The sequence below is a fragment of the Peromyscus leucopus genome, chromosome 1, assembly GCF_004664715.2.
Source record: "Peromyscus leucopus breed LL Stock chromosome 1, UCI_PerLeu_2.1, whole genome shotgun sequence".
NCBI lineage: Eukaryota > Metazoa > Chordata > Mammalia > Rodentia > Cricetidae > Peromyscus > Peromyscus leucopus.
This window is the reverse complement of record NC_051063.1, coordinates 1,894,220-1,921,498: the sequence shown is the minus strand read 5'-3', so window position 1 is coordinate 1,921,498 and position 27,279 is coordinate 1,894,220. Positions and strand designations below refer to the sequence as shown.

At 45.8% G+C, this 27,279-nt stretch overlaps 1 protein-coding gene across 2 annotated transcripts in view; it reads right to left on the bottom strand.

The window, feature by feature from the left end:
• Nucleotides 1-2,388: 2,388 nt before the first annotated feature.
• Tshz2 (teashirt zinc finger homeobox 2) overlaps nucleotides 2,389-27,279 on the bottom strand; it is a 454,836-nt gene continuing 429,945 nt past the window's right edge. For both annotated transcript variants that reach the window (XM_028885094.2, XM_028885095.2), the window contains exon 3: nucleotides 2,389-4,840. Coding sequence is in view for 1 of the 2 variants with exons in the window: in XM_028885095.2 (XP_028740928.1) it covers nucleotides 4,839-4,840 (2 nt within the window). In the remaining variant the exon portion in view is untranslated. The remainder of the gene's footprint in view (nucleotides 4,841-27,279) is intronic.

Sequence of the window (27,279 nt, the reverse complement as noted above, 5' to 3'; positions counted from 1 at the left end):
CGAATATATTTTTTCCAAAGGAAACGGACAGTCTTGTTGCAGAAATACCATCCACCTGGTACTAGCATTTTAAAATAGGCTGTTTCTAATCCATAAAACATTTCCACTATTGCGCCCCCCCCCCCCCCCCCCCCAAAAAAAAAGCTTTGGGCTGCCTTGTGCATGAATAATTTTTGGAGGCACTTCTAGGCCCGCTAGCTGCTTGTCCATAACTATTGGAAGGAGTTTTTAACTAGAGACTGGAAATTGTTTATCTGTGTACGCTTCTGACTCTGTCACAGGAGACCAAAGGACATAATGGCTTTTACCCTGGATGGAGAGGTCAGATTCTGTCCTGGAAATCATAAAGATGATCCACAGTTTTTCCTGCAATGGCAAAGCAGCTCTCCATCTAGAGGGATGGCCAGTCACATCTCTTCCTTAGGCTCAGTCTTTGTCTAGAAGTATTTGATAGATATTTTGAGAAAGTGCCACATAGAGGAAGGGAGAAAATGAAATTAGCATTTTCACATCTCACAGAGGGAACAAAATAAACTGAAAGTTGAGTTTTGAATTTTTTTTTTTTTTGCCTTTTGCCTGTTCAAAACAGACAGCCCTGAATTTGCTCTAGAACTATGTCTGTGCATGTAGTTTATAGCCTTCAATGTTTTTCCTTAATATTGTTATTTTATATCTATTTCCACAGCAGCACTCTTTATTCAGGGAAGGGCAGATAATGGGAACACGACAGTTATATGTTTTTACTTAATGTGTATGTGTGAGTACCTGCATGTATATATATGTACATCACATGTGTGTGCCTGGTGAACTCAGAGGCCAGAGTGGTCATGAGGGTGCTGGGAACTGAACCCAGGTCCCCTGTAAGAGCAGTCAGTGCTCCTAACCACTGGGCTACCTCTTTAGCACTAAGAGATGCTGCTGCTGTCTGCTCCTCCTCTTCTTCTCTCCTTCTTTTTAAAAAACAGTTCACACATATAAAAATGACCCCCCCCACCAAAAAAAAAATAAAAAAAAGAGAGAAAGGAAAAGAAAAGAAGGCCTGAGCCATGTCAAATAACCTGACAAGTGGCAGATGATAAAGAAACAGAATTTGGGGACCTTGTATGACCTGTGTCTTCAGGTTGGCTGAAAAATTTAAAAGATTCTCATCACTGTGCTATCCAGACCCTAGATAGTACCAGTGAAATTCATACATATCTATACAGATATGGACATTCAACACACACACACACACACACACACACACACACACACACACACACACTCACTCATATGCACTCACTCACCTCCTCATATTTTATCTGGTTTCACAAATGCCCCCCATACGTCACGGCATTCATGTTTTCTCCATTTCATCAGAATTCAGGACCTTAGGTAAGAGCCAAACAACCAAGCAGGCATATTTTGGGGGTGGGTTTTTAGGGAAATCTATTTGTGGTCTGAACAAAATTCCTTGGGGACTGTCTGGGCTATCCAGTTTATTTTGTGGCTTTTAGGCCTTGACCTATTTGGAAGCTATCTGCCTGTCCCCCGCTCCCCAATCCCCACTGTATGTTTTTCACAAGGAAAAATTCCTTACTGTGAAATTACTAGGATTTTGACCCTCGGTGGACACTGTTCTCAGATGTCCAGGCAGTGGCTGCTTTGAAACAGTCCTGTCAGAAACAGGAGGGCCAAGATGTCACGGTAACTGTTGGCTGTGGCTCTCCCATTTCCAGTACACACACAGTAGGTGCCTAACAAGATCAGTTGAGTGAATTTGCTGAATAAATTACTTTTCCTGTTGGGCCTGGTGCTGTCAGGGCTTATGATGTATACTCGGTGGTTTGGAGAAATACATAAAATTTAAATATTTGCATATAGTTTTTTTTTTTCTTTTTTAATGGCCTCTTCACGTTTCAGCTGGTTGGTGGCCTTAGCTGGAAGGCGGCTAGAGAAGGGAAGGATACCTCTCATTGTCTCTGATCCCAAAGGGTGGCTGGAGAGTGGAGGTACTCAAAGGCAATTTGCATGATATTTGCATATCATTCCCCTTCCACTTCTGCGGTGCCGGCTTATCTGAGGAAGGAAGGAAGGGGTATGCAAGCAGATAAAACATTCTCCTGGAGTTCAAGTTATTTCATTTTTTCTCTCCAGGAAGAAGTTTCTAGAAGCTTCACAGGCTTGCCAAATGAAGACAGGCCCGGTGTCTAGAAATATTCTGAGAGCTGTGCACGGCCTGGTGCCGGCTCGGATCTTGTTTTCTGCAGAGAACATTAACAGCTGTCTCTCAGCAGTGACATTCACAGTTGCCAAGTGACAGCTCAGGAGTCTAACCAAATTTATCAATATTTTTGTCTCTCGCCTCCCACCTCACCCCACCAGAGAAATCGCACTAACAGAACCATATAGATTATAGTCGAAACAGCGGATTTATTCTTATTTTCTTCTTAGGAGGGGAATGGTTACCTAGGAGTTCAGAACCGTGTTGTGTCCTCCCAGGGGAGCGCAAGCTCAAGGTTTACTTTGGTTGTTCCAGAGGATCTGAATTATGTAGCTTTGCCTGATAACCCTGGGTTGGAACAGGCGATTTTTTATCAGCTTCAGGACCCCCTCCCCATGCTAATGTATTATTCCCCCCCCACACACTTTAATAGAATCTCCCGTTGAAGGACAGTGCTCAGCCGAGTCCACCCTTCAATCTTAACCCATGCGAAGACGGTCCTTTCCAGCCGAGTTCCGTTCATTTCTGGTTGAACAGGTTAAGCAGACAGACCTCTCTGTTCTCAATTCACTTTATGATCCTCCCATCATAAAAAATAATATCAGCACCTTGCTTTTCATGTCAGAACTACATCTGAGCCGCTGTTCCCTGTGCCCATGAGTAAATCCCATAAAAGCCGCCCCGTTGTACTGTTGTTATTTTTCCTTGTGGGTGATTGATTGATGGATGGGCGCTGACACTTCAATGAAGCTATTTCGACTGCCATCTCAATCCGATGATGTGAGGGGTATATTTTCCGTCCATGCCTCATTACTTCAGAATGACATTCCTGGAACTTCATTTACTTTTCCCTCCTTCCCTGAAGCACCATATTTTTCCCCATCTAGGTTATGCATGCCATAAAAAAAGCAATTTGCTATTATATTGTGGCATAAGGGCAACACTTTCCTTAGGAGGTAAATAAGTTTTTTTTTTTTCTTTTTCTTCAAATTTTATTTTAAATCCCAGTGTTGAATTTAGGGATCATGTCAAAATTTCCAAGACATTTCCAACAGGCAGCCTTTATAATAAATGGTGAATTAGATCTATTTGGCTTGATTTTGCCAGCCTTTTTTTTTTCTCTTTTGGATAACCTTGGTAATTAAAACAACACTACAAAATAGTCATTTGTTTCAGAATATTGTGCGGAGAATAGTTTAAATATTTCACCTATAGCTGAGTAGCAGTTTACAATGCAATCCAGACTTTGTTGCCCTATGAGAATAAAGAGACTCATTGTTTAAATGAAATGATGGATTTATCTATTATAGATTACTCTCCACTGTACAGAAAATGCTCACCCAGGATAAATGCACCTTCCCCTGCGCTTCCAAACTGTGCTAGGTCTGTGAGACTGTAATATTAAAACATGCTCTTAGCTTTTCCAAGTTGACTTAGGACCTGATTTTAATCTGTGTAATACAGTATTCCCGTTAATAATAACGTGTAATTAAGACATCCGTTAAAAATCCATAACGTTAATTTAATGGAGAAAATCTAATACAGTTCTATTGGAATTTTTACGTTAAATTAACTTTAACGGGCTTTTAATGGATGTCTTAATTAGATCTCATTATTAACGGGAATATTCCACAAATTAAAATTGGGCCCTTAAAGTTTTAATGAAAAAAGTTGCAGGAACACGTTTGAAATGGACACCCTGTTTTCATGCATTCTGTTGGTTCAGAGGAGAAGTTGCATTTGAGAGGCAACAGGTCCTGCAAGGAGAGATTGCCAGTGAAGGAGGCCACTTCACCTTGCACTCTTGATGATGCCATCTTGCTTGCTTTCAAGTTCTATTCTGCACCCTCCCAGTTTGCCAGTCTCATCTGACAGTGGTGCATGCTGGGAACTAAGTTTACAAACAACTCAAGATGACCATTGAGGATGCATAGTCTAGCACTACACAGGGAAAAGCCTTTGGCAGCAACACAGTTAAGCCTGTCTATTCCAACAACTTTCACAGAAGATGAACATGGTTGGGAGGTTTTCTTGGCTCAAACTCTGGTTTAACTTAATAACTCTTCTACTCTGTGGTGATTAATGGCTCCCCGGTGCAGGGGCAGGACTAGGGAATCCAGGTGCAACCTTAATTGTTACACTGAACAGAAACATTTCCTTTAGACAAACGTTCCCAGGGGTGTTATAAATAGGAAATGGACGTTACCATAAAAAGTAAGCTCCCAAGAGCAGCCCACTTGGACATTAAACTATGAAGAGTTTTACGCCCCCTCCCTTTCCCGTTACAAACGGACAAAGTAAGTGCGTCAACGCTCCCAGTCATTAGTTTTCCTCAGTGGCACTTTGTTTTTTTCCTGACAGTAAAAAGAGGACCTCGGAGATGAGACAGTCCCGTTGCAGTTTATCAATGAAAATCTAATATCGTCCATAAGGAGAGAAGTGGAAATCAATACTTCATTACCAAATTGTTAGTGAGGATGAAGAGAAATGATTGGTGTGATTTTTTTTTTTTTCTGCAGTCTTCTTGAGCCGGGTGTCAGGAGGAGGTCAGTGGTCCAATGTCAGAAGCAAGGGTGCAAGGAAGAAGGTCTGAGTGAGGGAGATCCAGGCGGGAAGATCAAGGCTAAGGCATGTGTCCTGCAGAGAGTCAGAACAGAGGAACAGTGTTAGTTCTAGAGGAATGGCGTGGGCACCATTTCCCCAGCTGCCATCTGCCCTAGCTGGCTTCCTACTGCTGTGAGGAGGACTGTGACCAAGAGCAGCCTGGGGAGGAGAGGGTTTGCTTGGCTCACACTTTCAATCACAGTCCATCACTGAAGGAAGTCAGGACAGGAACTGGAGGCAGGAACCTGGAGGCAGGGCTGATGCAGAGGCTGTGGGGGAACACTGCTTACTGGCTTGCTCCTCATGGCTTGCTCAGCCTGCCTTTTTTTTTTTTTAAATGCAACTCAGGACCACCTTTTTAGGTAACTACGGAACCACTTACAGTGAGCTGGACCCTTCCACATCAATCATTAATCAAGAAAATGTCCCACAGATTTGCCCACAGGTCAATCTGATGGGGTCATTTTCTCAATTCAGGTTCCTTCTTCCCAGATGACCCTGGCTTGTGTCAAGTTGAAAACCCAAACAGCACAGTGTTCTTGTTTCTACTAATGTTCTGAGTAGAGTCATAGTTAATCAAGGTCAAGGTCTGAGCCAGATGATGGGACAGAAAAAGAGGGGCCAATTTAGGAATTTTTCTTTTAAAATGTAAAACCAACCAAAACATTTTATTTATTTATTTACTTCCAAGATTATACTGAAGAATTGTTTTTAAACATGTATTTGTTTATTTATGTTGCACACACACACACATACACACACACACACACACACACACACACACACACACACACACACACCACTATGAACATAGAGGTGTCGTGGCACACATATGGAGGTCAGAGGACAATTTGTAATTGGTTATCTCTTTTGACCATGTAAGTTCCAGGGTTCAAACTCAGGTCATCAGGCTTCGTACCTACCAAACCCTTTCACTTGCCCCTATCAAAAAAAAAAAAAAAAAAAACATTTACATATGGGAGAGACATACTCAGGTTCATAGAAAGTATTAATACATCCACGATAGCTACAAGGCAGAAGCAACCCATCGTTGGATGAATGGGTAAATAGAATATAGTAATACACGCAATGGAATACTGCTTGGCCTTTAAAAGGAAGGGCAATTTGATTGTTCTGCAACATGAGTGGACAATGAGAAAATTATGCTAAGTAAAAGGAGGCGGTCACAAGAAGACGGACTCCGTGTCTACCTGGTACATTTAATGGCCATGGACCTTCAGTTTTGCAAGATGGCCAATTTTTGGTTGTACAACACTGTGAATAGATGTAACAGCACCAAAGTATATGCTTTAAAAAGGGTCAAAATAGTAAATTTTATATTACATTTATTTTACTATAATTAAAAATAAATAATCTATTTCTTCACTCTAAAGACTTCCTGGAAAAGTGTGCCTTCTGCTCTCCCACCCAGAGAGGGCGCTCGTTCACAGTTAGCTGCATCTCCATCTGCATTCGTCTTTGTGTTTTCTGAGGTCCACATGGCCACCGGTGCTGCCTAGTGCCACTGGTTTATTTTTCCAGTGGAAAGCATTGTAGGGACAGCAGCGGGGATTTGTGTCTGATGATGTACAGTGTGGCCATCGTTTGCTAAACCATTCTTACCCTCCTGGACATGGACTTGGGTTCCCACTTTATTTAATGGTACAAAGCATTCCGATGACGGTTTTAATGTCTACATCTTCTCACTATGTTGGGGTGTTCTCGTAGGCTTAACCTCCTAGGTCTGGTTCTTGAGTCAGCAGGAGGGAATGTTTTTGTGGTGAGAAAACATTATTAAAAATGAATCGGGAGGCCAGGCATGATAGATGAGTGGCTCAGCACTGAGGGTGACTGAGTTGTGAGTTTGAGGTTAGCCTGGGCTATATACTGACACTGTCTCAAAAATCTAACCCTGAGTGAAATGGCCCTGCAAGAAAAGATGCCGAGCCTGAGGGTCTGGGGCTTATATAAAGGAAGGGGAGAACTGATGCTTCCAAATTGTCCTGACTTCCACGTTCATGCTGTGACATGTGCATGCCCCGCCCCCCCAACACAAATAAATGTAGTAAAATTCTAAAGCAGAAAGAGGGGAAAAAGAGAAAAACTAACGAGCAATCTTTTTTCCCTTTTGCTATTACATGTACTGTGAATAATCTACCTCAGCTCCATATGTGTAGAGATCTTTGTTCAAGTTTGATTTACTTTATTTTATTTTATTTTACAATACCATTCAGTTCTACATATCAGCCACAGGTTCCCCTGTTCTCCCCCCTCCCACCTCCTCCCCTTACCCCAGCTCACCCCCCATTCCCACCTCCTCCAGGGCAAAGCCTCCCCCGAGGACTGCGATCAACCTGATAGACTCAGTCCAGGCAGGTCCAGTCCCTTCCTCCCAGACTGAGCCAAGCGTCCATTCATAAGCTCCAGGTTTCAAACAGCCAACTCATGCAATGAGCACAGGACTTGGTCCCACTGCCTAGTTGCCTCCCAAACAGATCAAGCCAATCAACTGTCTCACCTATTCAGAGGGCCTGATCCAGCTGGGGGCCCCTCAGCCTTTGGTTCATAGTTCATGTGTTTCCATTCATTTGGCTATTTTTTTTCAATAATTGAGTAAAACCAAAATTTATTATAAGTCACAGTCGTCCTAGGGACCTCCATGCTATATATATAGCCTCTATGGTTCTATGGGTTGTGGTCTGATTGTTCTTTATTTTATATCCACTTATGAGTGAGTACATACCATGACTGTTTTTCTGGGTTTGGGTTACCTCACTCAGGATGATTTTTTCTAGTTCCATCCATTTGCCTGCAAATTTCATGCTTTCATTGTTTTTCTCTGCTGAGTAGTACTCCATTGTGTATATGTACCACATTTTTTCCATCCATTCTTCTGTTGATGATTTTTTTTTAATTACTTATGTTTTTATTTTTGAGTCAGGGATCCCTCTCCTTCCTTTTATCTTGGAACTTGCTTTGTAGACCAGGCTGGCCTTGAACTCACAGAGATTTGCCTGCCTCTGCCTCCTGAGTGCTGAGATTTGCACCACCATGCCTGGCTCGCCGCAGAAGGAACTCTTAACTGCCACAAATGACTTATTCTTAAAAGTTGTTTATTTATTTATTTGCTTATTTATTTACTGTATGTGTGCATGTGATGTGCATGTGGAGGTTGGGGGTCAACCACAGCTGTTGTTTCTCAGGCATGTTCACCTTGTTTTTTTGCGTCACTGTCCTTAAGTAGGCTGAAGCTCACTAAGTAGGTGGAGCTGACTGAGTAGAGCGTCCCAGGGATCACCGGTCTCTTCCCCAGAGTTGGGATGACAAGCACCACCACTCATGACCTCTGATGTGGATTCTGGGACCCAACACCTGCATGGCAAGCAGTGACTGGGCTATCCTTTCAGCCTCCTGCTATGGCTGGAATCTGAACTGTCCCTCACCATTTGGACACTTGCTTCCCAGCTAGTGAGAACTATATTGGTGGCTGTGTAACCTCACGGGGATAGCAGCTAGCTGATGGAGGTAGGACATGAAGACCAGGCCTTTGGAAGCTGCCCGGCCCGGCCCTGGCTTCTGACTCCTTCTCTGCTTCCTGATCTGCTGTGATTCCAACAGCCCCTGCCTTGTGCTCCCAGGATGCCTTAGCTGCTTCAGCACCCCTCCCTCCCTCCCTCCCTCCTCCCTCCCTCCTCCCTCCCTCCCTCCTTCTCTCCCTCCTCCTCTCCCTCCCCAGGATGGACTGAAGCCTGCTACAAGCAGAACAACTCTTGTCTGCTGTAAGTTTTTTCTCCCAGGTTGGTCCCAGTGACCCAAAAGGAACGGATGCTCTTGTTACTGTTGAGTAATGATGCAGAGTGCTAACCACCACCATCCTTGGTAATTTAGAGGCATTTCCCCAGAAAGATCTACCTGAGTGCACTTGCTTTCAAATTCCAGATAAGAGGGTCTTGTATTACAGTCTAGCCAGGAGGCTGACCCTACTCGCAAAGTCCCTGGGAGTAGTCAAACATGGTGCTGTGTGATTGTGATCCAAGGATCTGAGAGACAGAGGCAAGAGGGTCAGGAGTTCCAGGCCAGTCTAGACAACGTGAGACCCTGTCTCAAAACCAACCCAACAAAAAAGAAGTCCTTTACATCTGACCCTGGAGAGATGGAAGGCATGGTACCTATGAAAGGTCAGTGTCCTGGAGGGATGGTGGATGGAGACTTGCCTCTTAGGTCATTTGGGGACAATAGGTGGGGTTCCCCTCACCCCATTAACTTAGAATAAGGAGGAGGAGGAAGAGGGGGAGAAGTAACACTCCCTGTTTTTCTCTAGTGTCTCCCCCCTGGGGCGGGGCGGGGGGTTTAAAATAAGATCCTAGAAGAAAATTGAAAGTAGAAAATTAAGGAAGGTCATTAAGAGTGTTGCTTCTCTTTGCTTGCAATGGGATTACACAAACTGGATTAAGACAGGAAGAAATCAAAGAAAGGGACATTGATGACCCTCAGGTCTCTGCTGAAGCCCAAACTTTGTTGCTTCAGAAGTCTTTTTCTACCCCGTAGTATGTTGCACTGCTGTGAGAAAAATAAAATGAGAATAAATAAAAAGATTTAATTACATATCTAAAAGGTCATTGGCTATGTTAATTAGGTAGCGTTTGGGAGGGAGAGCCAGGCAACAAGATAGCATTATTTTCTTATTCATTAAGGAGCCACCAGCAGATGTTCAGAATTATCTATACTTTAATTTGGCCATTGTCCTGGCTGGTTTTATGTCAACTTGACACAAGCTAGAGTCATCAGAGAGGAGGGAACCTCAGTTGAGAAAACGCCTCCATAAGATCCAGCTGGAGGGCATTTTCTTAACTAGTGATTGATGGGGGAGGGCCCCGCCCACTGTGGGTGGTGCCGTCCCTGGGCTGGTGGTTCTGGGTTCTACAAGAAATCAGGCTGAGCAAGCCATGAGAACCAAGTCAGTAAGCAGCTCCCCTCCACGGCCTCTGCATCAGCTCCTGCCTCCTGGTTCCTGTCCTGCTTGAGTTCCTGTCCTGACTTCCTTCAGTGATGGACTGTCATGTGGAAGCACAGGTCAAATAAACCCTTTTCTCCCGGAGTTGCTTTGGTCATGGTGTTTTATCACAGCAATAGTAACCCTAACTATGACAGCCATACTGGCTTTTTTAATCCTCTGGAGGATTGTTTGTGTCAGTGGCTCCCTTCCCTAGCCCTTGCTCCATCCTTCCTGAATCTTCTGCTCTTGTTGGGATGCTCCAGTAACACTGCCTCAAGAAGCACTTTATAATGGCTGGAAGGGAACAGACAGAGGCTGGGATGTGAGGTCCCTGGTACTGTGGAGGGTTCCCCACTGGGTGTGGCTCCTCACAGCACAGATGTTTTGGGGAGCTCGACGCAGGTCTGGTCTCCTACCCTCAACACTGATCCTGTTTGAAGACTGCATTCTGTCCTGAGCTTGACAGGCTGACGAGCCACGCTCCTGGCCGTTCCACACAGGTTCCCATGACACCTGGCTTCAAAGCACATTTTGTACATACACACGTTCTTTTCTGGAATGGACCAAAGCTAAGGGGTCTGGGTGATTTGCTCCTGTGGTGAGCAGGTTAAGGAGCATGTGACAATTGACTCCTATTGTAGGGCTCCTCAAAGGTATTTGGTTGAAAATAGAAAACACAAGAGAAATAGTATGTTGAAAAAAAAAGTCATTAAAAAAGAGACTATGACAAAGAGACAAAGTGAAAATGGAGACGGGGACTTTTAATGGTGCCATCCTCAGAGAAAGCCGCAGTTAATATTTTTCAAATTGATTTATAGTTTGAAAATCCAAATTGGCTCCCTCTCTTTGCTTAGTCTTGCCATCAGTACTGCATTTAATTTTTCCTAAGAGAAATCTCTCTGTGAATAAACCCTTAAACTTTGGTGGACAAATTTTACTTCTTACAGAGAATTAAATAATTGCTTAAGTGCACATAATGCTCTGATACGCAGACGCAGATTCATGTGGGTAGGCAGATCATGTTAAAATCTCTTTGATTTTATTCTGTGCTCCAGCCGGCCTTGAACTTGAGCTCCTCACCAGGTGTGTGTCACCACATCCATACCCTGCTGAGTGCTCTGCTCTCGAAAGAGTGTCGTGGAGCCCAGCTTGGCCTCAAGCTCACTATGTAGCATAGCCATGGATGACCTTTAACTTCTAAATCTCCTGCTTCTATCTCCCAAGTTCTAGGATTACAGGCACGTGGTACCATGCCACTTGATGCAGTGCTGGGGATGGAATCCGGGTCTTCATGCGTGTTAGGTAAGCACTGTGCCCACTAAGTCACATGCCCAGCCCCCCATGGCCTTTGCTAATTCTTTTCTTCCCCTTAATTTTCTTTCTACCATTGGACACAGAGACTGAGATGAGCTGCTTCTGGAAAGGGAAGTCCTTCTCTTTTTCTGTCTCTGTCTCTGTCTCTCTCTCTTTCCATCTCTGTCTGTCTCTGTCTCCCTTTCTCTCTCTGTCTCTGTCTCTCTCTCTCTCACACACAGCCGAGTTTCTGTGGAGTAGGAGGAGGAACTGTTTCTCTTCCTTCCTCAAATATTAAAAAGGTTGAGTCAGTTAAAGCCCTTTGACGTATCAGCAGTGGGTTGTGTTGACCATCTGGACTTACCAGAGTAGTGTGATTTTACTGATGGTGTCATGATCTGATGTCAACCCAGCCTTCCCTACCAGAGGCTTGGGTCCCTGAAGTGACTTAACCAAAGTAACATGATCATAAGTAAGATGGATTATTCTAATTTCCAATATTCAAAGCTGCTGCTGCTGCTGCTGCTGGTGGTGGTGGCGGCGGCGGCGGCGGCGGCGGCGGCGGCGGCGGCGGTAGCGGCAGATCTCTGAGTTTGAGGCCAGGCTGGTCTACAGAGCAAGTTCCAGGATAGCCAGGGCTACACAGAGAGACCCTGTCTTGAGGCCCCCCTCCCACAACCTAAGAAAAAATAAAATGAAAAATTATTTCTAAAAGACATCCAATATAAATAGATATTTTCCTGATTTCAAAGCCTTTACTCTTAGGCACAGGCCCAGCTGCCCCTGACTTCAGTAGGATCTGCACCCGGAGACCAGAGCTGCTTTGTCAAGGGCGGTCTCATCCCACCCTTGAAGAGGAACACAAACTACTGTTATTTACTGTATAGTTTTCTCCTTGGAATGTGGGAATATGGCATGCTAGCGGAAAAACTCAACTTTTGAACTTTTTTTTAAAGCTTGGCTTGTAATAAATCTCACAGGTGTGTCAAATGCCTGATAGACACACTGGGACCCCAGCCAGGTAGGCAACGGTCCACAGTTGGAGGTGGGGGACTTTTCCGTGGGATTTACTAATCAGCACCTGAGCCAATATCTTCCGGGGGACCTTTATCTGTCTCCAGCCCCAAATGACTGCGCAGTGGGCACACAGGAAGTGCTGCTCTCGGTTTGCCTGCTTCATGGAGCTCTTGTTAGCTTTCTATAGCTGTGACCAAACTCTTGACCAAAGAGCTTAACAGAAGAATTAACAGAAGAAGGATTTCTGCTGATCAGTGTCCCAAAGGTTTCAATCCTCATGGTAGAGAAGATGCCAAGCAAAAGGGGGGGGGGGTACAGGAAGAGGATAGGCTGTGGTCCTCAAGGACACACTCCGGAGACCTGCTCCCTCCAGTGCCTCCCCTACCCCCACTTCACCACCCCAAATAATGTGCCCATTCTGAACCCATTAAGGGATGCATCCTTCAGTTAGGCTCCAAAATCTCACATGTCACGGACACACCCAGAGGTAGGCCTCAGTAACTTCCTAGGTGCTTCCTAACCCAGACCAATTAGGGTGAAGGTCTCGCTGAGCTACCCCAAAGGGCTCAGGACCCTTTGTATCTCCGTGTGCAGACTGGATGCTGAGTGAAACCACCAGAGACAGGGTAACACTCCTGGGACAGCAAGAGAAACAACAGGAGAAGACGCAGGGCCTCCTGAGAGTGGGGCCACACTGTCAAGTCACTCTGTGTCTGTTTGGATCTCAGTGGTAGCCGCGGGTACTGTCCTTAGCACTCACTCTTCATCCTCGGGCTGCCCAAGCCGGGATGAAAGGGTCACCATGAAGCTTTGCCCAGTGCAACCTTCCTGACAGCTAATGATGAGCTTATGGAGTCTTAACTGCTGAATGGTTGTCCCTAATGATAATCAAAGGTGAGCCAATCTAAGTAATGTTGCGAAGACCAGGAGCCAGCCCTGCTATCCACTCCCCTCCATCCCCCATGAACTTTTTAACTTGAATCTGTTCTCGGTATGATGCTTTGATGAGGCTTGGGTTGAATAATTATCAAAAAGAAATGGAGCTCAGGGATAAGTAAAACTTTTTTTTTTACAAGAAAGAATGGTTAACATTATTATTATTATTAAAGACAGAAAGAAATAGTTTCTTTTTGTTTTAAATATTTGGTTCTACTCTTCATTGGGTGCCCATCTTTGGCCTAAGATATGACTGTTGTTGTTTTAATTCTTTGTGGTGTGTGTGTGTGTGTGTGTGTGTGTGTGTGTGTGTGTGTGTGCGTGTGTGTGCGTGTGCGCACGCACATGTGTTATACATGTGTGTGGAAGCCAGAGGACTATGTCTGGTGTCTTCCTCTACCTTAACTTATTTTATGTTTTTGAGGCAGGGTCTCTCATTGAATTTGGAGCTCACCAATTTAGTTAGACTGGCTGGAGGTTGATTTCCAGGGATCTGCCTATCTCTTTCTACCCAGGGCTGGGGTAACAGTTGTGTGCCACCCCTTCCAGCTTTTCATGTGGGTTGTTGGGATCTGAACTCAGGTCCTCACGGTTTCATAGCAGACTCCTGTTTTACTTAATGCTTTGAAAATATTTTATTGATTATTACTCGTGTTTGTGTGTGTGTGTGTACATGTGCACACGTGAACCACAACATGTGTGAAGGTCTTAGGACAATTTGCAGAATGTTTTCTTCCACTCTAAGTGTTCAGGGCTGACAGCAAGCTCCGGAGACACCTCACTGGCCCCTATTTAGTTCTTCCAATCCCCAAAGGAAGCTAGCATGAACTATTTCCTGTGTTTGCAGAGTTGGGGATCAAACACAAGGCTCTGTGCATTCGGGGCAAGTGCTCTACCACCGGGCACCCCCAACTTGCCTGCTCCGTTTCCCTCCGGACTGCTTGCTGACAGTGAGGCTGTGATGTTTATGGGCTACCCAACTCTGGGGAAAGAAGTCTCTCTTCCGACCACTTCTCTGCTCACCAGATCAGGGATTCACAGCGCCTTCTATGCACATCACCCGGCATCATAAGTGCCCAGCAGAATGCAGATTCCTGGATCTGGGGAGATGGCTCAGTGGATAAGAGCACTGGCTGCTTTTCCAGAAGACCTTACTTAGTTCAGTTCCCAGCGAGTACATGGTGCCTCCCAGACATCTGTCACTCCAGTCCCAGGGTATCTGACGCCCTCTTCTGGCCTCTGTGGACACTGCATGCACATGGTGCACAGACATACATGCAGGCAAAACACCCATACACATAAAATAAAAATTAAAATAAAAATCCAGATTCCTTTAACGATTTTTCATTTCTTTTGTGGTTTTTATTATGTGACATGTAATAAAGTGCTTTGGAAACGCTTTGGAGTGAGATGTAGAATAAATTTAAAAACATACACATGAAATTTGTTTATGCTTGAGAAAGAAGTCATTAGGCCTCAGAAAATGGATAATTCTTTCTTTCTGGAAATTTAAAAATTAAAGTAGCAAAGAGGCTCCCCTGCACTCAACGCTGGGTGAAAAGAAATCAGTTGTCAATTCGAATGTGAAGCTAAGAAAAACTTCCCTCCTTTTATACACAAAAAGGGATAAAGCAGTCTTTCAAAACATTTGATGTCGCCATTAAGCAAGAGAACACACAGTCATGACACCCACCCTCTCATTAAGGCCTGGCTCTGCATTTGACAAGTCCAGCTGAGGGCGGCATCACCTCCCTACCTACAGATGAGCAAACAGAGGCGTGGTTCGGGAAGGGTGGGAATTATGGGGTGGAAGAGGCAGCCAGTGGGTCTGAGTGTTTTTACTTCAAGCCTCTTCTCAGCCAGGTTTTTTTTTTTTTTTTTTTTTTGTTGTTGTTGTTGTTACTTGAGCTGAGGAGAATTTCCTGAAAGCACATTGTTCGGGAAAACTATAATAATGAAGAATGATAAGGATTGAAAAAGTGTCCAGTAACTGCCATCTTTTCAAAAGCTAAATTAAAAAGGAATAAATACCAGGGCGTCATTCTGAGAATGGAGAGGACAGTGTCCCTGGCGGCTTTGATGTGAATTATAATTTCACGTCCTGTGGTGGCAGATCTCGCGTTGACAATGCTGCTGGGTGGTTGCTCTTGGTGCTTGGCCATGGAAGAGAGAAAGCAAGTAATTTCCCTGTGCCCATTCTTAGAGAATCACATCCCTGTACTCCCAAAGAGCCCTTAAACTGTTTGAAAGAGGTCTACACGCTGGCAAACATCACCATAAACAACCCGGACAGCTTCAAGTCGGCCGCCAACGACATGATTCACTGTGGCGCCCATCTTCTCTACGTGGGGCTCAGAGCCAAATGTTATTTATTTCAAGTGACTTATGGCCAAATGAGGTTCACAGTGTAGACACAGCCGGGGGACTTCATTGGAACCCAACCTGGGGCTGTTGGCTCTTAGGAAATGCTGTCTGCCTTCGGAGCTTGGAAAATCGTCATGGGGAGATTTTCCTTTACCACTGTGTGTGTGGATCTAAAGCCTCTGGGGTGCTCTTGGTGACAGTGTCTACACAGGCAAAAAGGCTGGGGTGTTGGGCTGCATAATTAGGCAATTCAGGTAAAGCTTGAATGATGTCTTTTTCATTTTAATGAGTCTTTCCCCTTCTTGAGTGCTCATCATCGACTCCTGTTTTATTCAGGTTTTTGTTTGTTTGTTGAGACCTGGTCTCATGGTTGGCCTCGATCTTGCTCCGTAGCCAAGGTTGACCTGGTACTCTGGAATGGGATTTCAGGAATGTGCCACCACACCCAGCAATGCTTTATTTAAATTTTTAAAAATAAAAACTTAGTATTTTAAAAATGTGTGTGTGTGTGTGTGTGTGTGTGTGTGTGTGTGTGTGTATGTGTACCATGTGCATCCAGGTGCCTAAGGGGGCAGAGGAGACCATCAGATTCCGGGAGCTGGAGTCTCAGGTGGTATGGGCCACCGGCTGTGAGTGCTGGGGATCTGGAAAAGTAGCAAGTGCTCCAACACTGGAGATCGTCTTTTAATTCTTATCCTGATCCCCAAAGGAAGCTCTCATGACCCCCTTTTGGAGGTCAAGAGACTGGGATACAGGGATTTAGGGGACAGGATGACGTCACATGTCAGGAAGTGGCAAAGCGAGGGTGTGAGCGAACTTGTGTTTCCCTGTCTCGGAGGCACACGCTCTGTCTCAGCGATAACAGCCGTGATTCCAAACCGGATCGTTCTCAGTTACAGCCAGATGTCACATGAGTTACTGTTTCCTTTTTACATGGGAGGACCCAGAGGTCACCGGTGCACTTTCCCCAGTGACCCCGAGATGAAATCAAGACTTGTCTTGAGTCTCAGATCAGTTAACACCAGTTCCTGAAGATTACTCCCAAGAGCCAGGTCCCTTAAGTTGCTAAAAACCAAACCAAACCAACAACAAAACAAAAGACAAGGGCCCGCATGTGGCAGCCTTTGATCCCAGCACTCAGGAGGCAGAGGCAGATGGATCTCTGAGTCCCAGGCCAGCCTGGTCTATATAGTGAGGTCCAGGCCAGCCAGGGCTACATGATGAAACCCTGTTTTTTTTTTTTTTTTTTTTTTTTTTTTTAAGTGAATAGTTATTTACAGGCCCATGAGGTGGTTCAAAGAGTAAAGGCTCCTGTTAGCAAGGCTACTGACCCGAGTTCAATCCCCGACTCACATGGTAGCAGGACAGAAACAACCTCTGCAAAGTTGACCTTTGACCTCCATACGCACGCACCATGGCTCACAAGAACCGCCCTCCCCTCATAAATAAATAAATGAGAGAAATTCACTTGTTTGTCTTTGAAGCCTGACAACCCATAGTCCACCCTCAGAGGATCATTCAGTTTTTCAGAGTCCAGACTGGCTCCCCTGAGTTCCTCTCTCAGCCCTCATTTATATATAATACAACTTGTAAACAGTAGATCAATGTCTTCACACTTGGTCCATTCCTCTGCCTGTACAGAATTACAGAACATGAAGTGGATGGTCTCAGGACCACCTTCACCCCTGATCTCTGACCTTCCTGCCATTAATACAGATGGTGAAATGGAGGCACAGACTAGAAATTCGTCTACACACAGACATCTTGGACATTGGGTGGCATTCATAATTGTAATACGAAACACCCATTAGTTATTGTCTCAATTCTCAATTTCCAGAGTCTACATGTTTAACCAGTCAAGAAGGTTTTTTCTTTTTAATGTGTACAGATGTTTTATCTGTATATATGTCTGCACACATATATGTATATGATGTATATGTATATGTATATATATGTACCATGTGTGGGCAATGCCCTTGGAGGCAGAAGGCGTCAGGTCTCCTGGCAGTGGAGTTACAGAGGTTGTGAGCAGCCAGCCTCTCTGTCTCAAGGCTGAGTTCCCTGGAAGTCTCAACTGTGGGACTCCTCCAGTCCAGTAAGTTGTTAATTTTGACAATCCAGACAAGGAAAGCAAGACTCCGAGATGGTAAAGCAACAGGGAGGCCAGCCGCTTACCGGTAACAGGATCTGACTGATCTGACTGTGGCCCTAAGGGCCTCCCATCTCCATCCTGGTTCCACTCCACAGAGTCACCACCCCTGGAGCCAGCCCACTGCTGGAGGCTGTGGCCTCAGGTGGCCGCAGGCCTGGGGCTTTTTGATCTCTAGGAGACTGTAACGTTGTTATAGTGTTTGAGAGCTTAAGGGGTTAATCTCTTTCATTTAATCAGTTAATTCTCCCCATCCCCTCGCCCTCCTCCTTCACCTCATCCTCCTCATGCCCTTCTCCTTGACACACTCGAACTGTGTAGCTCAGGCTGGCCAGGGCCTTGCTATGTAGTAACCCACACAGCAGATCAATCTCAGGTTCATTGTAACCCTGACTTAGCCTCCCTAGTGCTGGGTCTGGCTACTCGGTTTTGTTTTTTTTTTAAAAGAGATACAAAACACATGACTTGTAAAATTATATTATACGTTTCCTTGATTTCTTTTCTTCTCTGCCCATCCCTAAACCTGCATTTCTCTATCAATTTAATTTTTTTTTATACCACACATACACAAACACTCCCAAGCCAAATGAAAAGCACACACTACCGTTTACAAAGACAGCCAACCTCACATGTAAGCCCAGTCCACAGGGTCTTCAAGCCCATGCTTCTGGGTTACCCAGGCTGCCCAGAAATGACCCCACGCCAGGCACCGTGAGAAACGTACAAGCTTCCCACAGCAGGGTTGAGATGAGAGCGGTCAGTGGTGCCATTTTCCAGAAGTTTCCACTGGCTCCTGGGAGTGTGAAGTACTGAGGTCTCAGAGATGGTGGAGGAGTGTAGGTCCCCAAGTCTTCTGAGACAACCCCCCTCGCCCCCACCCCCTCCACGCCCACCAGGACCTCAGGCCTACACTGCCCCCTAGAGGGTGCCTTCGGGGCTCACAGCCTGGTTTCCGATCTGCCCCCAGATCAGGTCCAGAACAGCCGTGGTAAGTATTCCGAACCCCACACAGAATTTACTAGAAACCTTTCAGCACTTCCAAGCAGAGCTGTGTGTGAAGCAATAGGAAAGAAGATAAAGGGAGGCTGGCATGGGGGAGCCTAGTCTCAGGCTGCCGCCCCGAGGTGGGAACAGGAGCTGGGCAGTGGTCCTGGGAGGCAGCCAACGACTGGAGAGAAATGACCCGGGCTCTCTCCACAAAGCGATGCCAAACGCTGAACTGGGTCCCCCAGCACCCCAGGCTGCGTCTCTTTGGAGGCAGCCTTCAAAGAAACAGTCAGTGAGGAGAGGAAATGTGGACACCCCGAGTGTTCCTGGGAACACTCCAAGTGTGTGCACACACGGGGATGACCCTGGGAAGAGGCTTCCAGAAGACAGCCATGTGCAAACCAAAGAGGAAGCCAGCAGCGTCCACACCGCGATCTTGGACCTCCAGCCTCCCAGTGCTGTAAGAAAAACTGACGTCTGCTGGGTCAGCCGCCCCTCCCCCAAGTCTGGAGCATTTAGTGGTAGCCTGAGTTGATACAGGCGGGGAGGGAAAATGAGGATCCAATGTTTGGAAATGACCGCAGGGGCCTCTGGGCAGCCTGCTCGTTCACATTCTGAAAATGTGCTCAAATGTGTTCTCACTCGACTATCCTGCCTAGGTTGAGGTGGAAAGGTCATGTGTTATTATTAAGGACATAAAAATAAATAAATGAAGTAAAACTGAAGTCCACACATCTCCATAAATCAACTTGGTGACCGGTATGGCATGTGGCACTCTTGTTTTGCAGAAAGTACAAATGTGTTTGTAGAAGAAAGTCTCTGGACAGTTCTTAGAAACCGCTGACCCTGAAATTCATCAACTTCCACAGGGAGGTCAGAAGCAGCTTCCAGGAGCTTGGAGAAACAAATGGAGGCATCTCAGATGTTAGTTCTAGACCAAGATCAGGGACTCAGACCTTCTCAGAGGAATAGGGACATGGAGTGTCCCAGAGGCAGCAAGCCTGAGAAAGCCTGGGGAGCCCCACCCTCACTTCAAGCATATAAGGTTAATTTTTATCTAGTTTCTAGATTGGGCTCCCTATCAGATTTACTTGAAAAACTTTCAGCCACTACTAAAATTATTGTAAACTTACACAATAGTGATATTAGTGTTTAATATCTGATGCCTAAAGAGAGCAGGTGAGGCAATAAAATTTTGTGTGCTTTAAAAAAGATTCACTTAGCCGGGCGGTGGTGGTGGTGGTGCACGCCTTTAATCCCAGCACTTGGGAGGCAGAGCCAGGCGGATCTCTGTGAGTTCAAGGCCAGCCTGGTCTACAAAGCGAGTTCCAGGAAAGGTGCAAAGCTACACAGAGAAACCCTGTCTCAAACAAACAAACAAACAAACAAAACAATTCATTTATTTCTATTTCATGTGTAGAAATGTTTGCCTACACATACGTGTGCGCATCATGTAGGTGCAATACTTTCAGATGCCAGCAGAGGGCATCAGAGCACCTGAAATGAGTTACAGGTGTCCAAGCGCTGATGGGAACTGAACTCTTCTTGTCCTCTGTGAGAGCAGTATGTCCTCTTGACCGCTGAGCCGTTTCTCTGGTCTCCAATTGTGCATGTTTTGCCTCTTCTTTCAGATGGTTCTTCTGAGATCTAGAGGTCAATGTGGCGGCAAGCCATCATGACCATGTCATGGGAGTGGAGGAGCAAGGCAGGTGCTGGGAACCCCAGGGGCTGCAGGTGTGAGAAGCAATGAGCAGGGGGCCAGAAAGGTCTCCTTGAGGTGGTGACAATTGGGTGGAGACCTGAGCAGTAAGGGAGTGGCAGCCCTCTCGGGGATGGGGAGCGGGAGGACTTGTGTCTGGCAGAGCATCTGCAGGTGCCAGACACAAAGGTGAGAAAGCATTTGAGCAAGAAGGAAACAGATTTAAGATCAATGTGGATGGAGGCTCAGCCAGTTTCGCTAAACCCAGCCAGCATCTAGAGCCACAGTGCACTCTACCCATTGACACGCTCTGCCCCTGCATCAAATCCCACCTGCTGCTCTTTGTTAAATGGCCTATGGGCCGAGAGTGCTTTCCACATTTTTAAAAAAGGTTGAGAAATACAAATACTCTAATTCATGGCACACGGAGATTCCATGCGGCCCCAGTTTTGGACAGCTGTCTATTGGTAGGGCCCAACGGGCACGGAGCCAGGTAAGTGTTGTTTGCCTGTTGTCTGGGGCCCCTTGCATGCTCTCGTAGCTGAGTTGTGTGGTTTCGATCAAGGCTTTGAGGTCTGCAGCGTACAAGCTTTGCGATCTGGCTTTCTGCAGAGGGAGTTTCTCATCGCCTGTTCATTGGAAACAGCTCTTTGAGCGCCGGTGGAACGCCCATGGGAATGATGGCTCTCTCACTGATAGCAGGTCTCTTTGCCTGAGATGTCCGGTCTCTTGGCATAGACAGCCCTGCAATCCTGGCCCTAGAGACAAATGCTCCAGGAAGAATGACTGCTGATATTTTTTCCCTCCAGGCAGGATTTGGGGGAGAGGACGGAGAGATGGCTCAGTGGTCAAGAGTGCTGCTCTTGCAGGGGACCTGAGTTCCTTTCCTGGAACTCACAACTGGATGCCTCTGGTCTCTGCGACAGACACACCTGCTCTCACATTCCTCAACAGCTTGTGCACTTGCATGTGTGCACCTGAGCGCGCGCACGCACGCGCGCACGCACACACACACACACACACACACACACACACACACACACAAACACCCCCCCACTCACTTAAATAATAAATCTTAAGAGAACCGAATACCTATGAGTTGAGATAATCCCAGCCCCGTTCCAGCACTGTGCTGCGTATCAGAATTTCAGTTGGAGATAAAATGGCTTCGGCCCTTCTGTGTCTTCTAGTTAAACATACTTCCAGCAGACAGACCCTTCTCCCTCCATGCTTAACTGCCTGCACGGTGGGCACGTCAGCTACGTAAGTGAGACGTTCTGAGTGAAGTCTCTGGAATACACGTCTGTGCATCAATGCCTTATGCTCAGGAGTTGTTCCCATAAATAATAACGAGAAGAGAAGACACAGTAGAGGGCCAGCAAGATGGCTCAGAGAGGGGTGCTCACTGCCCAGCAAGATGCCTGAGTTTGATCTCCAGGAGCCACATGGTGGAAAGAGAACCAGTCTCAGCAAGCTGTCCTCTGACCTCCGCATGCAAGCTGTGGCATGTGCATGCCGACACATACATGCACACATCGTAAATAAACAGCAGTAAATCAGGCTCAATTCGAGTACTGGTCAGGGGGTCAGGTGGGCATCACCACACTTAGGTTTGCACACTGTCATGCTCATGCCGTGAGGAAACCCTAGTAGGGAGCTTGACCTGGAATCCGTGCATAGAATTCAGGAGGTCCACATTCACCTCCCTTGGTCACAGCCCAGAGGCTGAGAGCCGGTGAAGCTGGCACTTCCTTCAATAGTATCAAAACCATGACGGTAACACGTTGTCATTTTTATCACCAACATTTTTAGCCAAAATGTCACAGACACCTCATGTCACCTTCTAGCTGCTGCAAGGACTCTGTGATATTAAGCATGCCCATTATGTTGTAACTACACCAGTGATTAGCTGTGGTGATGGCCATGCCACTTAATGCATAGAATGACTTCATATGTCACGACACTGGCAAATCGCACTCTTTAATATTTGATAACTGCACTGCAATGATTAAAAATATAAGTATTTCATTTCCTGTCTTTCAAAACATTAGTTTTGAGAAAGGTCTCATGGGAGTCATCAGAGAGCAAGGAAGTCTGAAGTCTAAAGCACTAAAGAACTTTGGAGGCCTAGGCAGCTTTAAGCCAAGCAATTCTTTTAAAAATATTGATTTTATTTTTAATGATGTGTATATATGTATCTGTCTATGTGTGTGTATGTACACATGAGTCCAAGTGCCTGTGGAGGTCAGAAGAGAGGGGCAGGTCCCCGGGAGCTGGAGTTCCAGGCGATTGTGATCTGCTCCATGTAGGTGCAGGAACCTAACTCTGGTCCTCTGAAAGAGCAGCAAGTGCCTGTGACCACTGAGCCATCTCTCCAGCCCTCGCTATCTGCTTTCGTGTGAGGATGGAGAACCAGTGGCTTCCTAAGTTAGTCATTGTTCCACGACTGATCACTCTCACCCCAATTTTAAGTTAGGAGGCTCTGGACATCTCCTCATCCCTCCACGCCATGAAGCTATCACACAACAAGGCATTTTAACCAGATCTCTTCAGTTACTTTTGCACCAAGGGCTAGTCTGAAGGACCCCAAGTGAGCCAAGAGAGAGGTAGTCATTTAATTTGTTGTTGTTTCCATAAATCAGGGCCCAGTCATCAATTTTGCCACATATTTGAGATTGCATGTTATTGACAATGTGTTCGTGGAGAAAAATGGAGTTTGCTGGCAAAGCTGTTCCATTTTCTAAAGATTAAATTGTTCACTGTACAGGCCGCCATCTGCCCTCCCTGGAAGGGAGTTTTCATTGTTGGCAGAGGCATTCCAAATCCAGACGACAAAGTAAAATCTCTTTCTCATTATTGCTGCACTTAACCAAAGGCAAATTCATCCATCCATCCATCCATTCATTTCGCCCATTCATTGAATGCATCGCTCATTCATTGCCCATACGCTGAGCATCGAACTGTGCCGTACTTATGAATAAAGCCATCTAGAGTCCAAAGAAGGGCTCCTGTGGAGGGATATCGTGGGTATTGTGGCCGATGTATGATCCCACAGCCCCCATTCATGCACTAGATCCTTGAAGGGCTGACATTTCTACCCCCACACTCAATCTATGTGATAATTTGTCTCAGTCTAAGATAGGATTCTTCCTTCAGCATGTTTAGAGTCTATAGGGTTGCTAAGTCAGTCACATTAAAAGACAACATAATAGCCATGTGGTAGTGCACACCTTTGATTCCAGCACTCATGAAAGCAGAGTCAGAAGAATCTCTGTGAGTTCAAGGCCAGCCTGGTCTACATAGTGAGTTAAAGGACAGCCAGGACTATGTAGAGGGATTTATCTTGCAAAAGCAAAACAACAAAACAAACATAAAACATGCCTCGAAGAAACCAGCAAGCTCATTTCTGAGTAGAATCTTCTTGGAAACTTACCTGAGGAATGTGGAAGAAGTAAGATAGGTACCTTCACACACACACACACACACACACACACACACACACACACACACACACACGGGACTGGTTTACGCTGCACTCTCTAGTGTTGATCTCTGTGTTCTGTGGCTGAACCATTGAGGTTCAGGGAGACTGAGTTCACTCCAGTCCTCGTGACTGATAAGGGCTGATGACACGACACGGGTCCCCTTTTCATCTCTAAGTCTGATCCCTGGGTCACATAAAGCATGCCCTCTGCACCCTTGACACAGGTCCAGCCCCAAGGGTCCCACTACACAAACTGCATCTGAAGCTGCTCTTAGCCCTTTCATTTCTCACCCATTGTTTCTTCACCTTGGACGAGGATGCTCGTGTCTAGTCAGCTATTTAGATGGCTTTGTGGGCATGTCATGGGCATTTTGTTAATTGCCAATCAGTGAAGGAGGGCCCAGCCCACTGTGTGCGGTGGCACCCAGGACAGGTGGTCCTGGGTTGTGTAAGAAACCAAGCTAGTCAGCAGCGCTCCTCCGTGCTTCCTGCCTCTGCCCCTGATTGAGTTCTTGCCCTGTCTTCTCTCAGTAATGGACTATGACCCGGAAGCAGAAGCCAGATTAACCCTTTCCTCCCCGAGTTTTCTTTGGTTATGGTGTTTCATGACAGCAACAGGAAAGCAATGAGGAAGTGAGGACAGCTTTTGGGAGTCAGTTCTCTCCCTCCACTTCGTGGATTACGGGGATCGAACTTAGGCTGTCAGGCTTGGCAGCAAGCACCTGTACTTACTGGGCCCTCTCACCACCCTTAACTATATTTTAATTGGTCAGATTTTAGATCTAGACAATTATGAATAGAGAATGAGGAAATCACACTCCATCCTGAAGAAGAGTGCCATCGCTGAGGCCCCCGTGACTGCGTGCACCCTGTTGAAGCACAGGCTGCTCATCTTCTGGAATATTCTTCACCAATTACCTCAACAGTATAGGATGGGTTTGGAGTTTTGTTTGACTTTTTTTTTCCCCAGAAAGACTTTCCGATCTGTCATCCGAAGTGTGTGTCTGCCTGTGAGTGTGAGGGTCATAGTGAGGCGTGACAGGAGAAAAGAGGAGGTTGATGGGAGGGGACAAATTTCCAGAGTCACAGCTTAGCACTTTTTGCTTTTCCTTTCGCTGGCATGAATACATACACAAAAAATGTGGTCTTCAAAGCCTTTTAAAAAGAGTAAAGGTAGTAAAAATTTCCTGTGAAACCAAGAATAGTGAGATAAGGATACTTATACTTATCACCATGGGCTTTGTCTAAGTTCATGAAAAGTCAGGAACTATATACTGGCAAGAAAAAGCAACTCCTGTGATTTCTGGAACTCTCTGTTGCCAAGGCAACAACTTATACCTTACCTATACATCACTTTTGCAATGTAGCAGGAAAAAAAAAAAAAGCAGAAAAAAAGACCTCTCCAAGGAGGGAGGGCTGTAGTTCAACAGAGGAAATAGGGACACACAGAGTGACACCAAAAGTACAGATAAAAATAACCGGAGCAAATACGTCCAGTGTCGCTACGTTCCACTGATTGTAGCCAATATGAAAGGAGAAAGCCAGAGCATTGCCTTCCGAGATCACAGTTAAGCAAAAGCTGAATTTAGACATGTTCATCCATTGGTGGAATATTTCAATCAACAAATGTTTGAGAACCTTGTTAGGGCTTTATTTCTGTTGCTGTGATAAAATACCCTGACCAAAAGCATCATGGGAGAGGAATGGTTTGTTTGACCTACAGTTCCAGATCATAGTCCATCACTGGGAGAAGTCAAGGTAGCAGCTCAATCAGCTAGCCACATCAGACCTAGACCCATGTGAAGAGTGCAGAGAAATGAGTATGCCCAGGTTGTCTGCTTGCTTCCACTGAGCTGTCTCTTGTCTTGAGTAGTTCAAAACTCCCTGTCTAGGGAATGGTGCCACCCACAATGGGCTAGACATCATTTAACAATCAAGACAATTACCGCCGGGCGGTGGTGGCGCACGCCTTTAATCCTAGCACTCGGGAGGCAGAGGCAAGCGGATCTCTGTGAGTTCGAGGCCAGCCTGGACTACCAAGTGAGTCCCAGGAGAGGCGCAAAGCTACACAGAGAAACCCTGTCTCGAAAAACCAAAAAAAAAAAAAAAAAAAAGACAATTACCACACAGAAATGCCCATAGACTAGCATGATCTAGGCAATATCTGTTTAGGCTCTTCCCAGGTGACTTTAGGTTGTGGAATGTTGACATTTAAAAACTAACCATCATTCCTCCTAGAACATCGTGGGTGACACACAAAAAAATCTCCCCAACTCCTTTTCAAATGTGGTTTCTGTCCTCATCAACTGACAAAGAGCACACAGACCACATAATAAAAAGTAGATCAGTGTTTCTGAAGGGAAGCAAACGTTGTTCTGGAAGCTTCTTAGGCAGCATTTCTCAACCTGCAGGTCATGACCCTCTTGGGGAGGGGATAACGTATCGATATCCTGCATATTAGAGATTTGCATTGCAATTCATAACAGTAGCAAAATTACAGTTATGAAGTAGCAACAAAAAAAATTGATGGTTGGGGGTCACCACAACATGAGGAACTGTATTAAAGGGTCACAACATTAGGAAGGTTGAGAACCACCATTCTAAGGAAGAGTTTTGTGGGCACACAAATGACAGCATTTAGACACTCGGCACAGGGAGTGGGAAACAGATCCTACAAGGAAGTAGTCAGTTTAATTGAAGAATTAGGAAGCAATCATTAAAAACTGATGGAGAATCAATTAGAGCATTTTAACTCAGAAAGCCAGAGCAGGCGGGGCTTCATTCACATGGAAAGAAGAATCAGGAGAAACAGCAAGGCTTAACCTGGGTGTGCTAGCACATGCTTGTAATCTGGTACCCAGCAGCTGGAAGCAGGGGAATTTACAGTTCTGAGGCCAGCCTGAGCTACATTGTGAAATCCCATCTCAGTACAAAACAAAAGAAAACAAAACAAAACAAAAGACATAGACTTGTTCAGGTAACACTTAGGGTGTGTGCTGGCTAGTTTTATGTCGGCTTGGCACAAGCTAGAGTCATCTGAGAGAAGGGAAACGCAATTTAGGAAATTCCTCCATGAGGTCTGGCTGGAGGCAAGTATGTAGGGCATTTTCTTAATTAGTGACTGAGGAGGGACATCCCAGCCCATTGTGGGTGGTGCCATGCCTGACCTGGTGGTCCTGGGTTCTACAAGAAAACAGGCTGAGCCAGCTGTAGGGGAGCAAGCCAGTAAGCAGCATTCCTCCACGGCCTCTGCATCAGCTCCTGCGTCCAGGTTTCTCTCCAGTGAGTTCCAGTTCTGACTTCCTTCAGTGATGAACAGTGATGTGGAAGTGTATGCTAAACAAACCCTTCCCTCGCTGAGGTGCTTTTGGTCATGGTGTTTCATCACAGCGGTAGAAACCCTGACAAAACGGTGTGCGGCAGTCTGTGTTTACTTCTCTACTGTGTGTCTTCCTAACTGTGATGGAAACTTAGCAAGGAAAGCAGAATTCCGTTCCTTGTTCAGTGGCAGCTGAGTGTCTGCGGCAGTGCCCGGCGTACAGCGAGG